The sequence below is a fragment of the Cygnus olor genome, chromosome 19 (genome assembly GCF_009769625.2).
Source record: "Cygnus olor isolate bCygOlo1 chromosome 19, bCygOlo1.pri.v2, whole genome shotgun sequence".
NCBI lineage: Eukaryota > Metazoa > Chordata > Aves > Anseriformes > Anatidae > Cygnus > Cygnus olor.
In genome coordinates, this window is record NC_049187.1 from 10,412,811 (window position 1) to 10,438,287 (window position 25,477).

The 25,477-nt window shown below is 36.4% G+C and overlaps 1 protein-coding gene across 8 annotated transcripts in view; it reads right to left on the reverse strand.

Annotated features, from left to right (window-relative positions):
* Positions 1-25,477, reverse strand: part of DENND1A (DENN domain containing 1A) — a 194,153-nt gene that overhangs the window by 32,364 nt on the left and 136,312 nt on the right. For all 8 annotated transcript variants that reach the window (XM_040531311.1, XM_040531309.1, XM_040531308.1 and 5 more), the window contains 6 exons: positions 12,911-13,012; positions 12,271-12,358; positions 11,694-11,734; positions 9,861-9,932; positions 8,725-8,781; positions 2,518-2,649 (listed from right to left, as the gene is read on the reverse strand). In XM_040531311.1, coding sequence (XP_040387245.1) covers positions 2,518-2,649; positions 8,725-8,781; positions 9,861-9,932; positions 11,694-11,734; positions 12,271-12,358; positions 12,911-13,012 — 492 coding nt within the window. The remainder of the gene's footprint in view (positions 1-2,517; positions 2,650-8,724; positions 8,782-9,860; positions 9,933-11,693; positions 11,735-12,270; positions 12,359-12,910; positions 13,013-25,477) is intronic.

Sequence of the window (25,477 nt, forward strand, 5' to 3'; positions counted from 1 at the left end):
TAAGAACGCTTTGTTCAAATCTTTATTTCCTTGTCCTAGGTTATCTGGCTAAAATCCTTCTCATAGTCAAGGAGAGCTTTTCCCCTATGGAGAGCTTTTCTACAATGTCTTAGCATTACAGAATCCACTGTTAATTCCATAATAAACAGCCCTCTCAAACAATGTCTGATAACCACGCACCAAGATGAGCTACAACACTACAAAATCTCATACAGTTAGATAATTGCTGCTAAATTTTTTAGAACAATCAGCTGAAGCGCTATACATTCAAAGGCATTTCAAGATATTTTATTGGCATTTTTTGTACCCTAACAACTGCGCATACACAACTGTATTTGGAAAAGCTAGAAACTAACTCACTATATGTTGAGAGATAATGAGTTAAAATTAAAGGTTGCTGCTGGCTTGCCAGCCCATCCCCCTTTAGCTAATCTGTCATGTAATGAAGAGAAGCACCTAGCATAGGACAGCTAGCTGCCGGCTCACTTACAGCGAGCTGATTAAGAATGTTCAACCAACAGCAGACTGCAGACCTTTCCAACGAAAATAAATAGACTGTATGCAAATGTGTTTGTCACTTTGACAGCATGTCTCAATTAAAGCATCTCGCTGCTGTTGGTAGGCTCTCTCACTGCAGTGGTATGGACGAGGCTTACTGCATTACTGATACGTAGGGCTTGACCCTAATCCGCATGCATGCATTTTAAAAAAGTCTGCCTTTGCCATATACACCAGCATAATACTAGCAGACACGGAAAGCAAGTGACAATGAGAAAAAAGCCTCTTTCATCCTCTTCAGTTTATAAGAACTGTGAATGCACAAACAGCCCTTATTTCAGAGTTCTTGTGGCTTTTTAATTGTTCCCACCTACTGTATTCAGACAGAGTTAAAAGTGACACTAAAATCTCTCTCTTTAATCACTAGTTAGAAACCATCTCACATTTAAACAGTAAATGCTGCTTTTTCCCCTCCCAATAGTCTTAATTTATGTTTCATAAACCTGAACATATTTTCCTTTTGAATGAAAGCATGATTTAATTTTCAGTTTGGCACTGGGCTATCAGAAAAAAAGAACTCAAGAAAGGATAAAGGGTCTAAGTGAGATAGCCCTACACTGCTAAGTTGGAAGATTTTTTGGAAACTGACATTTGTAACATAATGACAGCAATAAGCATTTAGCAAGCAAGTCTTTCACCGTAGGCAGTGCACGTTTCTTCTGACACAGAGAAAGTGACCATTAAAAAAAACTCTTGAATTTAAATTCACAGTTTCCACTTGATTATATATTTCAGAAATCTACCAAAATGTTTGAACCATCCCTCATAAAAATCTAAAGGCAAAACCTGAACATAGATCATAATATTATCTGGATTTTTGACTGTTCTAAATGAAATGTCATGTTTTCCTGCCAGAACTAGATGGCTATGTTTCACCAGTAGCCCCAATTCCTTTCAACTGTATTGGCACAGAAAGTAAGTGAAAAATAAATTGCTACTGCAAATATTTAATTGGAAGAGATTCTGTTGGAAAAAAAAAAAGCCTCCAAGAACTTACATTTAGCACACTCAAAAAAGTTCTGAAAGAAATGAATCAAATTCTGAAACGATACAGACAACATTGCCCTGAGCAATGATTATATGCACTTCTACTTAATACCTAAGCAGTCAGTGCAGTTATACTGACTTGTTTCTATTAATAAATACTTATCTGAAAATCTGGCTTGCTTCATATTTTATAATTCCCATTCATTATACAATTGTTTTATAGTCACACTGTGTTTCCTTAGAAGAAATCAAATATTAACTTCTGTTTTCGAATGCAAAGAAATTATATTATTCTTGAGTAAGGCAACACTGGCAACCTAATAGTAAACACTGTATGTTGAATTTACTGTGATTATCATGGAAAAGCATTGTCAAAATAATTAGCTCTTAAAAACACAACTAAACACACTCTTTTGCAAACATATTGAAAGAAACATTTTAAGAGTAACTAACGTGCACAACTCAGTTGTCAATACCGAAATACAGAGTATACAAATAAGCTATTAATTGATTTTTTCATTTTAGTTTATTACATTTAATTATCAAAGAATGGTAAAATCCTTTAAAAGTTGCATGTTCCATATTGACACTAATGACCTGGCTAGATAACAGAGAACATTTCAAATGATACATCCTCAATCCTGAGGGCTATAGTATTTGCATGCTAAAAAAACCCCTGTAAAATAGCTTCTAAAATTGCTATAATAATTATGACTTTTTCCCCGCCAAAAATTAACTTGGAATTTATTTTCCTCAAAATCATCATTTGAACAAAATGAATCAGCAAGCCCCAGAAAATCAGGTTTTAGAATCCCATTTATACAGATACAACAGTCATAAACCTGTAACAATATCATTCAGTTGCATAAAATAAAGAAATGAATGGCATATTTGTTATTTTGATTTTTTTCTGAACTATTTCTGCTCTTTCCTGAGCCACACAATTTAAAGAAACCTAACCCCAACACATACCTGACCAAAATGTACTGTGATTGGTCTTCTCTCTTCTCTTAATTTAGGGTCCTTCTTTTCAACCAATGGAGAAGGTGCTGTCCTTGGTAGAGACTGCTCTGGTGCAGCAGAACACCCATTCTCAGCAACGTCCTGTATGGTAGCAAAAGGTGAATAGCATGGCTCAGAACCTTCTCGATTAAAGGTAAGGTGCACAATGGGGATGCTAGAGGATAACGCTGACTAACCATTTTGACGTTAGGAAATAAAAACAAAGAACAGAAAAGGAAAAATCAATAGAATAAAACATTTTTTTGTACTTTGTCAGTCAAAGGTTTTGTACACAACCATTCTCTCCGCCAAATACCAATGGTGCATGCAAACAGATACATTCAATAAAATGTCCGAGTTAAACATGAAAAAGCCAGGAAATATATACAGAGAACCAAACATTCCCATTCTAAGAACAAAGTTAACAGAAACCTAGGAACAGTGCTATTCTGTTATTTTGTAAACCTAAATGAAAACAGTAATTCTACTTATGTACTTCACAGAATGATTTGTAATAGAACAATTACTTGTGGAAGCGGCAAGGAGAGATCAAACTCACAGCTTAGTTAGCTTTGTATTTCATCTTTGAGTCTGTGTATACTGAGTATGCCTTCAGGAGACTGTATAAAAACAAACTGCTGCCTAGCAGGATGCTTTTTTTGTTTTGTTTTGCTTTGCTTTTGACATTACTCCTCATCTTCAGAAATAAAGTGACCCATCAACCTAGGTTACAAGACTTGGCAAGTGTATGTATGGTATGTCTAACATAGGTTTTGAAAAAGACAAAGGCATGCAGACATAAGGAAACAAAAGCAGAAGAGTTTGAAAGTTGAGAAACATTCTCTAACGCAGTGGGCCCCAAACCTTAAATCTCTTTGCAACAATGTCAAGGAAATAATGCTTGGTAAATATAGAGAGAAACCTGCACACACTGTAGCTCTGCAAGACTGACCTAAGGTTGGCTGCTGACACAGACATTGCTTTGATTCACTGACCTTTGACATGCCCCCTCAAGTTTCCGTCTTGCTAAGGTACAATAATGAGACATGTAAGCTGATGGCCAATTAGAAATGGTTCCTTTGGACACAGACTGACCTAATGTGTTTAGGTCAAATGAAACAAAAAGCTGGATGGACTTTCTAAGGGGCTTTGTCTGCTCCACAGAGAAGCCAAGAGACCTTTTTAGATCCAGCTGGTAGAGCACTGGTTCACCAATATGGGCATAAGGATCGTGGGGAAATTAACAACTTCGTAAGGACAAACCAGAGAGAAAAACTTTTTCCTCCCCTCTCCCTCCACCAGCGGCAAAATGCTGCCTCGTCTTTATAAAATACTACAAAGTACACTGAATTAGTAACAGAGACCCCTAACAACTCAATGATGAGAAACACAAGTTTCTGTCAAATTCCTACGTAGGCTCCAGAACAGCAATAACCTACCAAGGGATCTGGCTTAAACTATGGCAGCAACAGAGGCTCTTCTGAAACGTAACAAAATGAAATAAAAACTTCATTTAAGTATTTCTAGACATGCATAGCCATGTTACATGTGCACCAAGCTTCAGACCTGTTCTGCACATACCGAAAATTTGTCTAGCACATTCGAGGACACCTGACTTGTACTGAGCAGGCAACATTCCCAGCACCACGGAGTTTCTGCTGGAGCTGTAGCCCCAACCGCGGCCACAGACAGCTGGGAATCAACGGAAAGCAAAGCACCTTCCAAAACAGGCAAAATTTCCAGAAAAATTTAGATGCAAAAGTATGGGCATAAGGATAGTTGGAAAGGGAGGAGACAAAAGATATAAACAGCTCAAGCCACTAAGCAAAATCCCCTAAGATGTTTAACGATCACTGCAAATCCTTGCTGCTTTTATTGCTATAGATTTGCTGTATTTCTCTGATGATATAATTGAATAAAAAAAGATAACTTGTTCCTAAAGCGTATTTCCATGGTTTGTTATAGTCTTTCAAGGAAACTGCAGCAGATTTCAGTCAAAAATTTTATTATTTTTTATTTTATAAAGTATGAGAATTAACTGATTCAATACCTCTTCATTTTTTCAAAATTCCAAAGAGGCAGACAAATGAACAACACGGCTTCAGTCATCAAAGCAAAACGTGCTTCACAGAAGCTCACTTTGAGTCAAATGAAACCAGAAACCTGATTTTAAATGTCCCAAATAAGGGTTCCACGTAGCTTTGCAATGATTCAATGTCAGAGTGTTTGGCAATTCTATAACCGGAAAGTAGACAACTCTACTTCACAGCCATCTGTGACATACCTTCAGTCCACTAACAGACTTTGAATACAGTTATTCAGAAATCAGTGGGAAGTACAAGACAGAGAAAACCACAACAGGAAAGCAGGAGAAACTGATTCTGAACTTCAGTTTCAGTAAAATATCAGGGCTTGCAAATGTCTACTTGTAAGAGCAATTCTCCAGCTTGAGCACCTGAGCAACCGAAGCACTACAGTGGGCCACAGCGCAGGATGGCCTTAAAAAAAAGCAGTCACCATTCCTGGTACTAACAGAAAAGCAGGGTAGGCATGTGCATGTCACCTGATGGAGAGGATTTCCAGTGAGAAAGCTGCCTCATGTTTCTACATTGCTTTGGAGAGCACTGTTAGGACTTCCACCTGAAGCCATGCTGTGTAAGTGTACCTGTTTGGCTGGTGCTCGTGAGCAGTTCTTTGTACTGCAATGCATCATTCCGTGTAGGTATGTCCTACGTCTGACTGCTCAGTTCTGACATGTTCCCAAAATGGGATTTTGTATAAGCCAGCAAGACATTCCTAAACTACGCAAAGTCATACATACTATTCAAGACAACAAAAAGCATGAGTCCTATTCCTGTCAAAATAGATGGCAAAAAAAAATGAAGGTGATAAAGTTGTTCATTGCTCAAAAAAATTCTCCAGAAATACAAAAACCTAGTAATGCCTCAGGGTCATTTGAATGAAAAGAAAGGATAATCTAAGAGTATTATTAAAAACAAAAAGACCTTTTGCTTGAGGAAAAAAAATATTTTATTAACTACTGGAAAAAGAGAATGACAGATATCTATCTCCACAACTAACTCCACATATAGATGGTGCTTCACGTAACAAATGTCTGTCCAGGAATAGTCTTTGCTACCTATTTATTTTAAAGGAGGAACTTGAGAGCATGAGTAAGATATATTTATGCATATGTAGTTTAAGATGAATAAGATTTTCATCAGCTTAAGTATGCATAATTAATTTTTCTAGGAACCTTATATAGTGAAATACAAATACCATCTACTAGAAGCACAAGAAACTCTTGCCAGAACCTTTAGACGGATTCCTTGGGTTATTTTATAAACCTCTAAATGAGAGGTTTCTAGCTGTACTGATAATAAAGCACTGACAACAGCCCATTGATAACAGACATTAACTAGAGCCACACAGGGCTCTAGCAAGTAAAATAATGTTGAATACATTAATGCCAAGTGCCCTACCATTTATATAAATTGTCTTATCCATAAGCTTTCAGTAAGTTACATTCTCCTTACTGAAAGTTGAGGACGGTACTATTCGCATTCCTCCTTCTTCCTAATTCTATGTAGTTAAGCTTCAAACAAGCCAGTAACCAAGTGACTTGACCACCATGGTCCATTTGTGAAACAGAAAAAGCTGCCTTTATTAAAAAAAAAAAAAAAAAGGGAATGAAAGAGAGAAAGACAGAAAGAAAGAAAAAGAAGAAAAAGGTACTGTAGCAGATACAAAATACAGCTACCATGCTGTATCTATTAACAATTATTTGCTACCACTCATAAGAATCTTCTGAAAACTATTTCTGTTGCTTTGAAATACTGTACCAGAAATGAACAAGGGATGGAAATAGAGCCCCATTCAATCTCTACTATCATATTAAAGAAGGACCTTACACACACCACAGCGACCTCTCAACAGGTCAATCCTGCATTTCCCATTTGCAATTCAAACCCAAGACTGGAGCAGACCAAGGGCAAAATGGGCTCTTGATTATATTTAAGAGGTCATCATTGCTATGCAGAGTTGTAGGAAGCAGACCTCTAGCTTTATTGCATTTTTAAATTCTATCTTGTATAGAAGCTGCACATATTTGGCAGTGAAAACTGTAAAAAGGATGTTTATATTTGACTTCCTTACCAGTGGCCAGCATACTTTTTGTATTAATAATGGGAAATATTATTTTTAAATGCAGTGGACAGTAAGTTCAGTTTAAAAACAACCTTAGGTTATCCGTAGAAGATGAAAGACTAGCACCCCGAACTTTGCAGAAATTTAGTATTTAACACCACCAGAATTTCAAACACAGAACACTTGCACTCGCTGCAAGTAAATACATGAAAAATACAACGTTCTTAGTGAATCCTCACCAATTTTCATCTAACAGATCTATCAACAGAGCAGCACAAATATTTGGATTAAAAAAGAATACATGAAGGTGGCCAAAACAATTTTTGTTATTTTTATCACCTTAAATACAGCAATACCTCTTTTTAGAGTTATCTTCTTATACTGCACTTAAAATGGAGAACAGAATAGGGCAGAAAAGAACAGACTTACTGAAGAAAGGAGAGGTAGAGTAGTATGCATCAACTACTCACGGAAGTCTTTTAAGCTGTTGTGAAAGCATATGTTGAACAAGCATGTTTAAATATCTTATGGAAATGCCATACAGTAAGGCAGGTGAAATTTGGCCATGTTTTTGTAAATGTTATGTGTTTTTAAAAAAGAATGTTTGCTTCTTGAAGGACTAGGAAAACAAAAATAATGGAACAAAACAATGAATGAATGTTTCTCAGCCTTTTATACAAATATCACGGAATGGCATACAATTATATTAGCGTTTAAAATACAGGAAAACAATCCGGTCATTTCACACACCACCAACTGCTTTAGAAATGAACATGAGAAGTGCAAACATTTTATTATTCATGAAGGTTACGTCCAGAAGTGAAACATGGAATAACATAAAAATTTCCATGCACAAGAAAACTGTTTCATGTTTCTAATTAATATTTTCATGTTATACCCAAAATGGTCACATACAAAGTAGTAAACGTGATAAAATGTAATATAACTAAAAGCATCTGAAGCAGTCTTATCTTTCTCAAAAATCTCTAGCAATTTGCTGGAGTACTTAGTGTGAACAGTATTTGCGTTGTACATACAGTTAACTTCATGAGTTTATAACCTGGCTACAGAATAGTCCCTTCATATTAATATTTTGTGGACATGTGTAGGCAGATTTCTATTGCTGTACAAAAACATTTGCAGTGCTATCTTAAGATGATGGTTTAGAAATTTAGTGAAAAAATACTGAGATGGCATAGATTAAAAAACCACAACTATTATGCAACAAATTGAATAAAAATTCTAAATAAGAACTTCACTTATATTAATGGATTAGCTATCTTGTTTTTCTAAAACATACTATTAGCTCTGCTTCACAAAATAAATAGAATATCTGAAATAAACCTATAACAGAATGAACCATTCATCCATAAAGTAAGCATCAAAATGACCATGCTTCTGGATTAAAAGGAGCAACAAGTATTGGGTAAAACTCTCCTCTAACACAATTCAGCATTCTTGGCATTGCACTGTTTACAAACAAAAACAGATTCAAAGAACAACAAATAATTTGAATATTTTTTGCTAAAAAAAATCAGATTTGAAATGAACACCAATTCTAATTTAATTCCTTTGTGCCTAAACTTTACAGTATACACTCATGAAACGTATAAATCTTTTGCCCAATGAGAGAGACTATGATATTTTTCCTCAGAGATAATTGTAGAAATAACAACAATTTGCCATTTGGAAAAAAGCTCACTGCCATTACAGTAGGAAGGATCTCCCAGTTCACGTAGAGTCCCCACAGTGCCCCAACACAATGGACAGGAGAGGGACCACTCCAAATAGAACACGCAATTTTCTGGCTTTTGTAGGTTTAAGTCAGAGCCTTAATGTATTTTAAGACAGTTTTTTTTTTTTGTCTGTGAATATTTATAACAGTGTGAAAAATCCAGGACAGCTGGTAATGCATTTTGAAGTGTGCTAACAACACTGTATCAAACAGCTTCCTATTGATCACATAATGCTTTTTGTGGCTAAGTATTTCATACGTGGTGCTTATACATTTTGAATAAGAACTTCAAGTACCTTTTGCTTCAAGCGGTTTTTCACTTCTTTTATTCCCATTTTTGCATGATCTTTTGCCTGCATGAAAAATTAACTTAAGTTAAAATCCCCTTCTATTTCCAGCAGTGACAACGCTTGATTTCAGTGCATTGAGATTCACCTTCTCCAGTTACTAAAAATGGCAAGGAAAAAATTTAAACAGGACACTCAAAACATACTGAAACAAATAGAAAGCTAAAATAATAATAATAAAAAATAAGCACACATTCAATTTCACAGAAATTTTCATTTCTCCATTTTGATGCCAAAGCCATCTTTCTTTTCTTCACGTTCCACACCCTCTGTCTTCCACTCTAAGTGTTTATCTTTGCTACGAGTTAACGATCAATAGTAATAGTAAGCCTGCAAAATTCCTCCTTGCAGTATTCTGGATGTCTGTTCCATGTAGTAGAGTCAATCTCATCCTACTCATCTCTCTCAGTTGAAAATGACAGGAAAAAAAAATTTGAATAGCTGTTTCAATGCTTTTTGTAGAATTCTTTCCTAAAATTGATCTTATAGAAATCCTCACTTGTTTCTATGCTGTTTCATCTTGCACAGTGAAGCTGACAGCCACACGTGACAATACAGAAACATACTAGCTGTTTGTTAACAGAACTGAAAACATTTTCATTTAAAGAGCAACTCTGTAAGTCAGAACCTAAATAAGCAGGTATAAGAAATCTCTAGGGAAAATTAATTGACATTTAGAAAAGATGGAACAATTTGGAAAATGAGAGGATTCCCTTACTTCAATGAAGCTGCAAGCAGAGAAACCTGAGGTAACAATGATTTCCAACTGAGTAATGATGAGATGGTAGAGCTGCTTAGTAGAGCATATAGGCACCATTTCCCAGAAATACTTCTATTTAACAAATAGAATGTTTCATCTATACTTACAAAAGAAATCACAAGTTCTCATTCTCTTTTGCATTTCAATTATGCTTAAATTTCAAAATGACTTTTCCATTTAAAATTGAAATTGAAATGAATGAATATTTTAAGTAATTTTGTGAGTCCAATAAAAATGAGTTTAAGACTTGAGTTTCATTTGGAAGGTTAAAACAGAATCATAATTAGACTCTTATCACAGCAGTAAGCCAGTACTTGATACTTACAAACTTATAGACAGTCTTCATGGCAGGGTTCGCCTTGGTCTTTACTGTATTTAAAATGGCTCCACTTCCTTTCTATAATTATAGTAACAATGGAATAAATTTTATTAAAGCTTCTTAAATCAAACAGCAGTCCATTCTTAACACCATTCTTAACTTTAGCAAAGTGATAACCATGTTTATCAGCACAGATAAGTATTAAAATTGTAAATTAGAAGAAAAAGAACACAATTAACATGTTTAATTTTTCTTTCTGTTTTTCCAGAGGAACTCTGATTCTGTTTAATACAGAAGTCTTCAAATTAAAAAATGTCAGTTTCTCCTAATAACAAGAGCCCTTGTCCTACAGGTCATCTCATAAAACAGTATCCTATGACTGTTCTACTCACCCTCAAGAGTGTCCTATATATCGCATTAAAATCCTAAACATGTTTAAGAAAAAAGTATCCCACCAAATTAATATCTGAGGCAGAAAATTCAGTTTCAGGAAACCCTGTACATTCAGTCTGAAAAAAATAAGATCTTTTTAAAATTTTCCTTTTAACAATCCCATAGCACTATTGTGAAAAGCACGCTGCCTTTCTAAGATCTAAATAGTTGATAAACGGATAAACTGAGGGAAAAATAAATCTGACTACAGTCATAAAGAATTCTAGAAAAGCTGAATTGCATGTGGTGAACATGATATAAGTCATAAGGCAGCAATATGTCATACAGAATAATCTGTTAGTCTAGTTGGTGTTTTATACATCTTCCACACACCATTGAATGTTGCCGCGTAGTACCTTATTTGATATATAATGGAGATGGGTAAAATTGAAAGAATGAAATCTTAGAAAACTTTGTTTTCTTATTTCAGTGCAAAATTGAATTTCCAGACATCAGATGCAGAAAAAAAAAGTTTCAAGATTTACTACTTATGTCAAAGAACAGCTAATCTTTAACAAAAGTTACGAAATGCCAAATGTAATTACACAGATTTTTATATCAACTGTCACCATTCCAATCATTTTAAAATTACTTGTCATCCTATGCATTTAATATCTATAATGTATGTATATTTACCCATCTAACTATATGATGGGATTTTTCACATTCCAATTATAATGTATGGTTAATTCAAAATTATCAAGATAATAGTGAACCCAGCTTCTTGTATAAGGAAAGTAATTCCTTTCATTTCCTTTCATAACAAGGACAAAAGGCAAATGAAACGCTGCAAAAAAAACAAGTCTGTCACAAAACAAATCAACCTTTCCTACTGACTCATACCCTTAAATGAGAAATATCTCACTTTTTGATACATCACATCAATTTAAAAGAGACTTTTAAAATCAGGTGTAAATTATAATCTACAATAACATATTATCCTCTAAAAGTATTTACATTTTAATTTATAGGACTAGAGCACTAAACTGAAGGGATACAAAAAAAATCCAAATAGTGTTGCCTCCATTCAGCACTTTACACCATTTAGCTTTACAAACTGGTTTTTGGTTTATTAATGGTCCCTTTTCTTTACTGTTAGAAAGAAAAGAAAAAACACATTATTTTCTCAAAGGACAACTTAATTCTGTCTTAAAGGCACGTATATAGTGATGTTAAAAAATGTGAGAATTCCTATAGTGATTTTTTTTTAGTGTATTTTTTCTTCTGTTCTTTGTTTCACCTGAAGAGTGCATTAGCTTCTCGCAGCTAAACTCAAGTTGGTCACAGCTAAACGCTGCAGGAAACAGGTTAGTCTTGTTCATGGGGATGGAGGTTAACAACCATATAGAACTGTTCAACAGTCCAGTAAGAGTTAGAGCATCTGTTAGAAGAATATTGTGTTCTTACCCTTACTGTAGAGAGCCACTGGTGGTACAATTTGTCACTACCTAGACAGAATCACAAGAAAAAAAGTACAAAACAGACTATAATGCTACCAAACTGGAAACAAGATAGAAATTCAGAGTGCTAGCACTTAGTGATTCTAGCAACATGAATACTACAGATCAGAACAACCATCATTTTATTTTAATTTAAACAACAAAACCAAAAATTGATATCTACAGTTTTTCTTTTGCTTGCTGAGAGGAATTTCTATTTTTATCTGAGTTGTCTTTCAGACATTTGAGAATGCTGAGATTTTAAAGTTCGGTAAAAGAAATTTGAGGCGATCCAGGATAAAGCCAAGGTTTTTTCAGTATCCTGCACTGCAGGAACTCTCTCAGTTGTACTTCAGCAAGTGGTAGAGATGAGGTTTTGTAAAGCCAAATGAACTGAATTTAAACTACAATACATTACTCAGACAAAGTTCCTTAAAGAGGAAAGAAAAAATTAATACTTCAGCCTACAAAGGGATTATTGTTGATCGACCCATTACGTCACAATGGCCCAGAAACAGTAAACCAAGGACAAGCTCTGAAATTACCTGCATATTCTCCAGTATTAATCTCTTCTTCAAAAACGTCACTGAAGCCCTCTCCAGAGTTAAGAAGATCCAGGCGGCCATCAATGAACTACAACATCAGTATTAAAAGAGAGCTTAAACACATCCCTTATATTTCAGAAAGATTTTATTATTCTGCATTTTCAACGGTAAGCACAATGTTCTTATCAGGAAGAAATCCCACATAGAATGAAAATACAACAAAATTTTGCAAAATGTTTACCAATTCAAAAAGGTATGCTGCTTCATTAAAGAAATATGTTTGTCTATGTACGTTTTTCAGATTTTTTGTAGCAGTAATACCACATTTAACAGTAAAATGCTTTCTGCACAAAGTTTATAGCAGATACATTGGGTCCAGCTATGCTAATATCAAAATTGAGCACAGAGATATTTGGAGGGGGAAGAATACATCTCTTAAAATACATAAAGCCTTATCACCCGAACATGAGAAAAGCCAGCAGGCAGGAGTTAAGATGCTGCTGACTACATGAATTTTCCTCGTTACGTGGCTGACAGATCAAGGCATATAGGAACAACACGTAAAAACAAAAGCAACAACAACAAAAAAAGTTGTACTGTAAAAGAATCTGCTTCTACATTAGCACAATTAAGACAGTACCTGCTTGAAGAGCTGAAGCTGAATGGCATTCTGAAGAAACTGCCTCATGACAGCAGAACGATGGGACACAAATGTTTCTTCACAAAAAGTGATGGGTTCACCCTGCAGAGTTCGGAGGATTAAACACTGAAAAAAGCTTTGTCTGAATAGATTTGAATCCACTGTCCATTTTATTTACTTCCCTTCCAAAATACATAGATAAATAAAACTTATAAAAAGTTCAGTAAACTGCAGTTTATTTTCAGATTTTAATCATGTTACTGAGAAACAGGTTGAAAACTGTGGCAAATCGTGTGTTATCAATATAAAACACATTTGATTTCTGCATGTTTTGCTAATACTGGTGAACCTTTCATCATCCCAAAAGGTAACTTTAATTAAGGTTCCCAAAATATGACACACGGTCACCCAAATTTTGTGTATTCTGCTCAGCTGCCTTGGTAGACCCAGCCAGTTAACCTGCACAAACAAGTCAGTAACGTCTACTCTGTTCTCTCCACAGTTCAGGAAGATTAGACTTTCACATATCGAATTGAGTGAAATTTCCTTTTTTCACAACCTTGTTGGCAAAAGACAGAGATTGCTTTGCAGCTCTACTTTTATCTTATTTTAATGAGTTATGTTAATGCTGAAGTCTGCTGTGCATCTGCCATAAGGGCACAAATTTCCTCCACTCAACAAATACTCAGCATAACAAGGAAATATATTTACTGAATTAAAACCAAGAAAGTAGCAAAGCATGATAAAATTATACTGATGTATAATTAATATGGAGGGTTTTTCATAGCCATATTAAAATGTATTTGGATTTTTCATCTGTTGAGAGTTTAGAATCAACATTAGATAGCAAAAAAACCTGAAAACATCCTCTTTAAAAAGTGTGTTATCATTTCATTTCTGAAAGCTTTTTATATGTTAGAAATCTGGCTTATCATTGAGTATGTAAAGTGCAGATAGCAGGACCTCTAAAATGACTGCTCAAAACCCCATGCCACAGCATTACGTGAGAGCATTGTTTTTTCCCCATGAGCTTCTGAAGGAAGCCACCATGTGGCCACCTAACTGATCTTGCCATTGTAGCCAAACGGTGTAAGCACTTATATCAGTTTTTAATGCAATTTATGAGGAAAGAGAAGAAGCTATTTGGTTTCAAATAATCATACTATAATAAATTTTTCCTGACCTATGGTGAATTGGACCACCAGAATTACCAGGATGGTACATCATGTACCTCACTCCTAATCCAGCAGTCAACACATTGTCACAGATTGTTAACTGGAGGAAAAAGATCCATCTCCACTGATTGCCTAAAAACATGTGCACAGGTTGGGTGCTGCTCCATGAGAGGAGTCGCTCTTTTAGGGCAGTTCACCTTTTCCCAGGGCCAAAGAATTTCCATGACTTTGAAAAAGAAAGTAGACTCCTTATGTGACAACTACAGCATTTGTCCCATGACCAGAACAATGTGGAAAGAACCATGCTCTGCCAAGCAGAAGCTTCCTCTACTCTCCTGCACATCCAAGCGCAGTGACACCAGCTTCTCCCCATTCATTTCAGCTACGTACTGCTCCTATAAGCACGCGCATGGCAGTTGACGGACTGCAGTATTATTAGAGTGTTAATACACTTCCTTCCCTAAAGTACTAATGATTGAGATTCTTCATTAGGCTGATTAGACCTTTTGACTTCTTAAGAGCCAAATCAGGCTCAACTGCTGCTGGATGACAGGAAAAACTTTTAGCATCAAGGTCAAGCATGAGCTTTTCAGCTTACAATGCATTAGTACCTTCCATCCTCCATGACCTCCACAAGGGTGAACACACTGTTGCTAACCCCCATCCACAGCTTCATTACAAAAAGACAAGGTGGACAATAAGACCATTTTCTTGACAGATTTAGTTAACTGCAAATTACGAAACTAATCAGTTCTGCTTTTACTGACAAATGACATTATACGAGAGGGGACACACTAAGAATCACAGATATTTTGTGAAATCAATGGTCTTGCTCAAATGTAAAACAATTACAATGACTTGTCCTAATAAACCCATCAACTCCTAAATTTGCTACCTCCAACAATTAGAATTTAGGCCTTGATTTATCAACACCTTAAATTTCCATTGTTCTCCTCACCAACTATAACTGCATAATCGAAGCTAAGCTATGGCATTGCAAATGCTTTAAATGATCGCACAACGCGACCCAGTGAGGAAACTGATTTGATCTGCAATATTGGATAACACATACATATATATATATATATATAAAGTTTGGATCCCAAAAGTATTATTATTTTTTTAAATACATAAGTTCATACATTTCAAAGAAATACTATCAGCAATCTTAAAACAAGAAAAGAAACTGGGATTAGGATTTCAGACTCCCAGACGCATTGAAAAAATAGGTGCCTTTGCAAATCTCCCTTTATATGAATATTTTATATTCATATAGCATAATGAAGTTCATCAGGGCAGTGCTGCTAGCTCAAGACCCCTAAAAAGCTGAAAAGTTTCAGCCCACACCTGATCTGTTGCCAGCCCTATTTTTAAATTGGAATTCTGTTACATTCTAAAATAATGCTTAAAATCTACTTAAAGCAGCAAGTGAAAAATAAAAGAAGGCTAGGACTTATTTAAGTCTGTCCGATAGTTTCATGAAACCTGCTTTTACATATTTATAAAAGCCACAAAAGCCTGATTCTGATCAACTAAGCTGAAAAAATTTCATGAACCCCCAAACTTTCAGGAAAACCACTTTTCCTCAGAAAGCAAAACTTTCTTTCAGAAGAAGTTACAGGAAGTCGTGCAGATAGTTGCTGCCAGTGAGAGAAGTACCATATCTGAATTGTCTGATTTATCATACTGGCAGAGCGGCCAGCTATCTGGCTATGGCAATAACTCTCACAGTGAGTATAAAAGACTAAAAAAACGTGGGACAGCGAAGACAGCACAGGTTAGAGAAGGACTTGGAGGTGGGGACAAAGGCAAACACAAATGATACTTCTAGAAAGACACGCAGGTGATCAGGTAAGTCATGGGCGTCTTGACACTCCTGACACTCGTACAACAGAACAGACACCCAAGTGCGCATCAGGACGATGGGGCTTTAGAGACACCATGTGACTGCTGGGGAAAATATGAACATAATAAAGACAAGGTTTAAATTAGGTCAACAGTGAGAGTCTCTTACACAAGCAATGGTTTAAAAAAAACTCAATTCTAAAGGTAAAAAAATAAAATACTGAAGACTTTGTTTAGATAGCCCAAAAGTTATGCTTTGGAAGATACATGCAATCTCTTCTGCATTATCATGGTCAGCATGTGGTGCAGGGTAATGAATTTTGTGCTGCTGTATGCATGCCTTTAAACCATGTAGGTGCTCTTTCAAAACCTCTCTAATAAATACACAACCCATTAGAGCTGCTCTGTAAACTAGCCATGAAACGAAAAAATGTGGGTGGAATTTAAAGGTGCAGAACAAGTTGACAATCTGACAGTCTACAAGCTGTAAGCCTAGTGTCAGTATACTGTGCAGCCAAACCCCAAACATACAGCGAGAACAACGATGTGTAAGAGATTCTTGTATCTACCTAACTAGATGTTGCAAATAACCACATCCTTTACTAAAATTGGTTGTGTGGCAAATGACAAAGTAAAGCCTGTAGAGATATTCTAGGAATAATCATTCTTAATTCCATCCAGCATTATAATGAAACTAAGATACAAGAATGATGCCACTGATCTGGACATATATGTCAACGTCAGATGCAACAGCAACCAGAGGCAAGCAACTGCTCTGCAGACCTTTCAAGAATTGTGATTACAATGTCAAGGAAAGATTAGCTCATCACAGCTGAAGAAGGATGATCAGTCAGCCAGCAGGATTCCATAAAGAAAATCTGAAATTGGTGACAGACACCTGATAGGACACCGGCTCATTCTGCTTGCATTTGCAACGACAAATAACCTCCTGTAACTAGGACATCCGTTCAGCAGAGGAAAGCTCTTTGCATCTGCCTCAGTCATAATGGAATCAAGAAAGCACAGATCAAACACTCTGCATTAAGCAAATGGTACCATAGCTTTATTAGCATTTCAAGATGCTGCTCAGGAACAAAGAAATCACGTGCTCAGAGATTTGACCACACTTCTTCTAAAGAAAAGTAAATTAAGAGTCTGTTCAAAAAGAGACCAGTTTACCAGGTCTGATAAATTAGGATTTCTAAGCATAATCATGAAAAGTATTTCAAAATCATGTATTTACCAATGCAGACTGTACTGTTCAAACACTTACTGTCTTTAAATGTAAATGCCCACTTCTATCACCAGTCCAATTTGTGGCTTTTTAACATATTCCTCACTAGAGCACGTAACCACTGGTAGAATACATCAAGAGTGAACATCTTTACTTTTTTTTTTTTTTAAATAGTATTTACAGTATATATACTATAAATCTTATTAAAAGTATCTATAAAAAGCATCAAACAAAATGATACATTGCCCTAAATTCTCAACCCTTGCAGTTGCTGGTGAGTTGGAATTTCTCTCTGACAGCTGTCATTCTTCTGCTTGTGATCTGGTAACTTCTGTAATAATCTGTAATAATATCACTAAAGGACAAATAAAAGGGAAATAATGACAGCAAGTCAACCAAATCACTGACACCAATCATAACACTTAATCATATTAACAACTCCTACAAAATGTCATATGTCAGAACTTTCCTTTTACCTATGCTGTGGATCATGGGTATATGCACCTACAGCAACAGCATTACCATTACAGCAGTTCGGGAGCTTTCTTTTATAAAACAACCCTCTGCAGACAACTCATGAGAGGCTGGGAGACAGACAAGTTCGGTAATGCATGAAATAACAGTGTTCTTCCCCATGCTCCTAACTTGGACTGAAGTAAATAGCAACAAAAGTGTTTTTTTTTTTCCTGATTGTACTACAAAGAAGTAGAACTCACCTTGCACTAACACAAAGAAACAAGAAAAACTTGCAGGAACATAGAGGATTATTTTGTTTTTCTTTAATGCTTAGATGACAAGAACAAACACCTCCTTTTGAAAAGCAGCAGTGATCTAGTTTTCACATGTGGATTTGACCTCATAAGTATTTTCAAAATCCTCACGTAATTCCCTTTACAAAACTAGGTACCAACTGGAGCTCTGAGACAGAGTGAAGAAAAAAGCAAACTCATACCAACAAATACATTCTTGGCAAAACTCAAATAAGAGTAAAGCATCTGCAGGAAGGACATAAATGTGTATCCCACAACCACTGAAGACATCATTATTATTTACCAGCAGGTTGCCAACTAGGATAAAGCACGTTTAAACACACAATTCAATTTCAAATGTAAAAATATAATATGCCGATATTAAATCTTCATCAAAATCTCATTTAACACTATAATTTAGAACTCTGTGGCCAAGAGTGCTTATGGTCTTGCTAAAATTATTACAGCATTATCATCATGCAATGCATTATTAAGCTGTAATCAATTCTACAGCACCAGAATACCTTCAGATCCAAAAATGTTAGGTGTATTAAAATTACTATGAAACCTTTATATAAAGGATACAAAATAAGATTTATTTGTATTACAATGTTGTAAGAAAAACAATTCAGATACTGATTGATGCAGCAGAAGTTCAATGACAACCCTTTATATGTTACTTCAGCCTGTAACTTCCAACACCATTAAGGGATCCGACACACTTTGAACTAAAACCAACCTTAAATAAAAGATGAAACTAACAAAATGTGTCATTGGAAAAAAAAAATCACATAGCAACATTCTGCTTCTCCTTTTGACCCCTTTTAATTTATTAAGATAACTGGCATTTCATCTTAGATGGAGAACTATGACACATACTTCTATTCACAAATTACAAAATGACTCCTGTAACAGAGCAAGCTATTTTTCGAAATGTTTATATAGGCTTGCCTCCTCTGATTTCTGAATCCCCTACACCAGCCAGCCATTCTCTCTCCCCAGGCAACAAATACAGCCTCATGCCTCCAGAACTCAAGCAACAAACCTGGAAGACAAAGCGCAAAGATGCCAGCAATAAAACATTTAGTGCTGGGGGGTGGGGAGAAGGGTGGGGGGAGAATCACCATTTCACAGATCAAGAATAAAGGCAAGAAAATAATAAGTAACTTGTATGTGGTCACAAAAGTCTCTGGCAGAGGCAACGAAAAGGACCGAAATTTCTTTAATCCCTGTTCAGTACCTTAAATACAAGGCTATTCTTCCTCTTCCTACTTGATATTGTGTCAATGCATGAGTGTAGGTGTTGAAAGACTAACAAAAGAAAAGTAATAGTATGGTATTACGAGCTGAGAAACCTAATCTTTATCAGATACAGCAAATCTCTATGATGCTGCCTGCACCAGGAACTCTCTCTTTGTCCTGAATACACTTTAAATTACTGGTATAATGTGTACTGTATATTGTTCCACTCTTATATTTATTCCACAAAAACCCCTGTGGCCTGCATGCGATTTTATCATTAGCTGGCAAGGTAATTTCAGGGCCTAGTTCTGCAATCACTCCATGAGAAGTACTCCCATTGAAGCTTGAAGCTAGTATGTTCTGCATGCAAAGCGGCTACCAATTCAGATTCCCTATAATAAAAAAGCCTTTTGCTATTTTAACTATTGCAGAACATTAGTGACAATACAAAAAAGGAGAAAAATTACAGAGCAATTCTTTACATGAGTTATTTTATACTATGACAAAATATAGAAGTCAGTCTACACAAAGTCACAGTCCACACAGTCTACTACTACACAAAGTATTTCCCATGAGATACACGATGAGCTTTTTTTTTTCCTTTGTTTCATTTATTAAAATTCAATAGGATACAAAATATATCATTTAAAAAAAGAAATCTCTGCAAAGATAATAAATAACTGATCATGGTTAAGACGTGTTCAATATACCTAGAGGTCACAAATGATAATATTTTGATTTCTTAGATACACACAAAAAGCCAAAACTCATCCTAAACAGTAAAGTTTCCAGGATTCACCCACTAAAACATGTTGAAAATATGTTTTTGTGCACTTTGCACTTGACTGCTTTGTATGATGATCCCCAAAACCACATTGAACGAAATTGCTCTTTAAAGACAGAAATACCCTAATATGCAGCTAATATAGATGCAGAAGTAGAATAAAATCTAACCTCAGTAATGCAGTATAAAATAAAAGCTTTAGTCGTAAAGACGGGCCAAGCAAATCCTGCTCTCTCAGCTCAGTAACAACAAAACCACCACTCTATAAGTACAATGGATATAATGGAATTGATTTTTAATTTTTCATTGAGTTAGCGAGATCTAGTCTCTGGTAGATATACTAATGCACAAGATATAAGATAACATGACACGTTATGTCACCTCCTTCATATAGCATCTGGCAAAGTAAATGCTATTACTGTAACAGACCTCGATGAGGTTTGATTTGTCATCATGGTATGCCACTTGATAATTTGGTGTGGAAACCTCAACTACTGCCATGAAAAAACACAGCTAGAAATGGAATCTGTCATGTCCCCCAAGACGGGATAATCAAAGGTACCGGATTAGGAATGCAGGAAAAAGGTTTCATTCCTTTCAGTTCTAATCATTTAATGGTCTCTGGAGAAATCAAAGTGGTCAATGATTAACATATAAATTAATACACATGTATGCTTGCTATTTTGCTTATCATATATGTGGGATTATAAATCGGTATCTTATGTCATTAGACTCTTAAAGATGCAATAGCATCTCTTCTTGGGAACAAGTGGAACTTAGGCCCTGCCAGACCACTAACACTCACCACTGCAGGATCCTTAAAGTATCAGTCTATTTTATGTCCACACAAAAAAGGCCTGGAAAGAACTATGGCAACCAATCCACAACAGCTCAAGATGCTTCTCTTCACAGGTGGAAAAGAGCAAAGCGTTCTCTTTTAAAGTAAATGAGAACTCTTTATTTTCATTTTACTATTTATTTACTCTTGGTTTGTCACAGTGAGGCTCTGCCTTTACCACGTGAGAAGGCAAGAGAGACTTAGAGAAAAAGCCACACTAGTACAATCACAAAAGGTGTGCTGCTTTTCCGTTACTTGTAACAGGGCTCCTCTATTGTTCATACTAAATGAAGCCCTTTCCCCCAAATAACAAAAGGTTCAAGATCCTGCCAGATTAGAAAGTTCCATTTTTGGTAAGTTAGAATTGATTTTGTTTCCTTGGGCTCTCCTCTCCATCCCACTTCCTGCAGTTTTTATTCAAATGCTTTGAAAATTAAAAACAAAACAAAACAGCCTCCGAGACAGAGTAGCGTGTAATGCCAACACTGACTGCAAGATGGGGAAGCTGTCTCAGCCCTCCAATTGTTTCCTGATAGTCATAAAGAGAAAGTTGCATCCAGTGTGAGGATGACAAAAGCAGATTTTTCCTTTCACCACTCCCCCCCGAGGTCTTCCTCAATCCATGATGAAGCAACCAAGGGGAATTTGTTCTGCGTAACTGCAAACTTACAGCTCGCGCAGCGCAGCCCAGCTTCGGAGCAAGTGTCATTATTTAGCATTTGGCCACAACTCCTCCCGACTCCCATTATATTAGCTACGCATTTTTGACATGGAAACCATACACAATTTCTGAAGTCTTTTGTGAAGGGAAAAATGCCATCTAATTAGACCACATGTGCAGAGAAGCATCTGGCTCGGAGCACAGCAGCTTACGCAGTTCCTTGAGTTGTCGTGGAGACAGCCGCATGACCGCTCGGAGCTGGAACTCGGGGGCACAGCTCCAGATGCACTTCTAACGTGTTCTGACAGAGAGCAGATGGGCAGCTATTTCCTGGGCCAAACCCGCCAACTTCGCTCCCCTCCAGACCCACATGGCCTCAATGATAATTTTGATTTTGTAAAAGTCCTTCTCACCTGCCCTGGAACCTCAGGCTTTCTCACCTAGGAAACAGGACTAAGCCTGCCAAGGTTTCCACCAGAAGGCTCCACAAACTTCAGTCCCATTCATATAACAGTTATAAGAACTAACAATTGATGAAACATTACCCAAATATTTGTATTTTGCATATAATCATTCATTGCGATGCTTTATTTTGCATTCAATTCAAATTGCATTCATGAAAAGCAGCCCATGAATTTCTGCAGCTCATGCACTGCACAACATGCCTCGCTGGGGAGGCCTGATGCTATTTTCATTACTAACAAAGTAAAACAAATTTTATCCACATGATCATAAGAGCTAATAATAGCATCCATTATCGTGGTGACCTCACAGCTCTAAGACCCTATTTTCAGTTTCTTAACAGTCTTTCAACTGTATGAATTTACGCTTCATGTTCCAGATTCCTTTTTAACCTTAACGATTTAGTTCAAATTAGCTCAGCACTCTGCTAGGAATACCTTCTCGGCAAAGGCAGTTGACTAAAACATCACAGTCTCTCAACTGAAAAGCTCTGCCACTCCAGGCCAGCACTGGGAAGGCACACTATCTTCTATTCACTTTAGAAGACGAATTTCTAGGAAAAAAATTCCTTGGCTCAAACTCCCTCAGAAAGAACCACAAGTTGTTACTACAGCTGCCTGCAGACTCTGCGCATCCTAAAGCGTGAGATTTTCTCTGCAATTGCTTCATCTGCTGAACGGCTGCTGCAATGACAGGCCAGAAGCCAAGAAAGCCACGACAATGAGCATGGAACAGCAGTAAAACACTCACCGCCTGCCTGTCCCAGCTTCACTGGAGCTGAACACTGTGCAGGCCCAGACGAAACTCTTTCCTGGTGCCACCAAGTATCTACGTGGTGGATGCTAGACATTTTCACAGCAGGCATTTCCTGCTGAAAATCCAGGAAAGCTGGCTACTAAGGAAAAAATTACTAACTAGCCAAAGTATTTGCACTGAGAAATTAGCATTTTGAACTTCCCCTATTAAAACCTAGAATCAAGCGCCAACTTGAGCTGCCCTTTGAGCACCTAATAAACATAGATGCAAATTTGCTCTACATGGGTGTAACTGCTTTGACACAAATGCACACATAACAAAACATTACATAGCTATTTTAGCATTAAAAAAACAAACAAGCAAACAAAAAAAAAACAAAAAAAGAAAACAAAGGTATTAAATTTTAAGAATGTAAACACTACAATTTAGCAGACATTTACCAATAATTGCTATACCTACGAATCACACCAGAACACTTCATTAGCACATAAAAGTCACTGTCTGCTAAACCAATCAATTTGTGTATGTGCTTTTTTCCCCCATGCTTTAATTTTAGCACTGTAAAATTAGATTCCTCCACCTGCAAAAGTTGAACATCTACAGAATGAAAGTTGCTTAACAGTGTTCTTAGCTCTGGTAACACAGGATCTGACGTTCAACAGCAATTCGAACTTATTTTCAGGGTTCAACAAAATACTCAAGAACTTCTAAAAAACATTTGTGTCACGTACACCCCCCCCTCCAAATACTCACAATATGCCCCACTTTATCAAGTATAAAATCTTTGAGTGCTTAGATCTACACTGTACATAAACACTTTCAAAGCTTAAAAACAATTCCTGTGGTGCTAAAGAGTTAATACTTTGTAGCATGGTCACTGTAAACAAGCACAATTTCAGCTAAGCAATATTTCTGTCAGAGACACAAGGCTTTGCAGGTGTGGGCAATAATTAAAGGTTTCAGCACATCTACCTGGGTGAGGTATTTTTGCCTACTATTCCAAGGAGAAAGCCCTCTCTGTGGAGAGCAGAAGAGCTCATTAATGAGGCTAATTAGGTGTAAAGGGGGTAGAGTCTGGCATCAGCTGCAGCTTATAGTAGCTAATCATTAAGCTCTGTAATCTCTACCCCAGAACAGCAGATGATCATGTTCCTAGGTGACTGATGTTGCTAAGAAAATTTTCAGCACCTGAGTACCTGACCAAATACTTTTTGGTGATGCTAAAAATTCCCTTAACCCTCTGCATGCCAGACAGTGGACTCAACATCATTTCTTCACACATCAGGATTCTAACAATACATATCCAAAGGGATCTGAACTTTACTTGAGGTCTCCAATGCAATTCATCTCAGAATTAAAAGAAGCAAGGACATCAACGGTGTATGGAAAGAATGCCAGCAAATAATGGTTGGTGGAGAAACGTGCAAGAAGAATACAGCTAAGAGCAATAATGCTTGAAAAAGAGTGACCACACAAACCTCCTAAAGGCTTGCGAGTTCTCCCTGTAATTTCTTTGCACAAAGCAGTGAAGATAATTACAATACCACAGGGATGAAAACCTTGTTAATAAATATGTAAAATAAGGATTTCGTTGTACTCATCTAATTTGAAATGAGAAAAAGGACATAATTTCCATGGAGAGAGAATACATGAAAGCAGAGCTCAATCTGGAACTTGTTTTGTAAAATGAGTTGCAAGGATAGCAAACTATTCCAGCACCTCAACAAGAATGTTTGAGTTGATCAGGCAGACCAGGCTCCTTACCAGCAGCCTATCGCTCTCCTTTTTTCCTCCTGTTGAAGCAGCCTTCAAAAATTCAAGATTTTTAGATTCAATTCAAATTCAACAAAAAATTAGTATCTTTAATAGCAATTATTTTATTGCCATTGTTTGTAGAAGGTATTTTTTTTAGTTCCTGGTATCCACATGATTTCCACTCCTAGAATTTGCAGCGAAAATTGCAGTAGTTTACATTCATTTACAAATAAAAACACTCTATTAAATTGCGTATGCCTGAGTCCTGTTTATTGGGAATCTCTATGGCAGAGTACCTCCATCTATTCTCCTTACGAAACTGATAGATTGAAAGCGTCAACAAGAAAAGATTTTACAAGCTGTTGTTCTTTATAATTTTGGTATTTTTGCTGATTTTACATTTAAATAAAAAAACTACTTAGAATCTTTCCATCTATAGTAGATAAGGACGAATATTTTTGCTAATATAATATTTGCTACACTATTTACGTTACAGAAATATATTGTATTACTGCATGCAATGGTAACCAAAGACTACGCTGCTTTGCTTGTGCATTGTACTCAGTATTCTGGAATGCTTCAAGCCTCGCAATCACAGCATTCCTCCAAAACCATTGGCTCCCTCTCAACTTATCATCAGCTGCTTGTACCATGCACAGAAAGTGTTAGCATCAAGAAGTATGTGTAAAGGGATAAGAACCAGCTCTAGACAGACATTCAATGTATTGTGTGCGTTTGGGTATCCACCTAAATGCTATCAATAACTTGTGCACCTTCCCATCTTTGCTATGACAGGACTCAAGTTGCCAGTATCATGGCTGGATGTACCAGACACAGAGAAACTTAAAATACCTATTAACAACAGAAAACCCACAAGCAGGAAGAAAATTTTTAGGAATCCTCCTTGAGGAGGATCTGGAAACATTCATAAATGAGATAAAGTAGTCATGCTACACATCGTAACAATACCCCTTAAATCACCTAGGTCACTAACAATGCATTGTGTGCCCAAATATCTGTATTACATGTTGTCATACCTATTGCATTTATTGATTGCATTTTGATA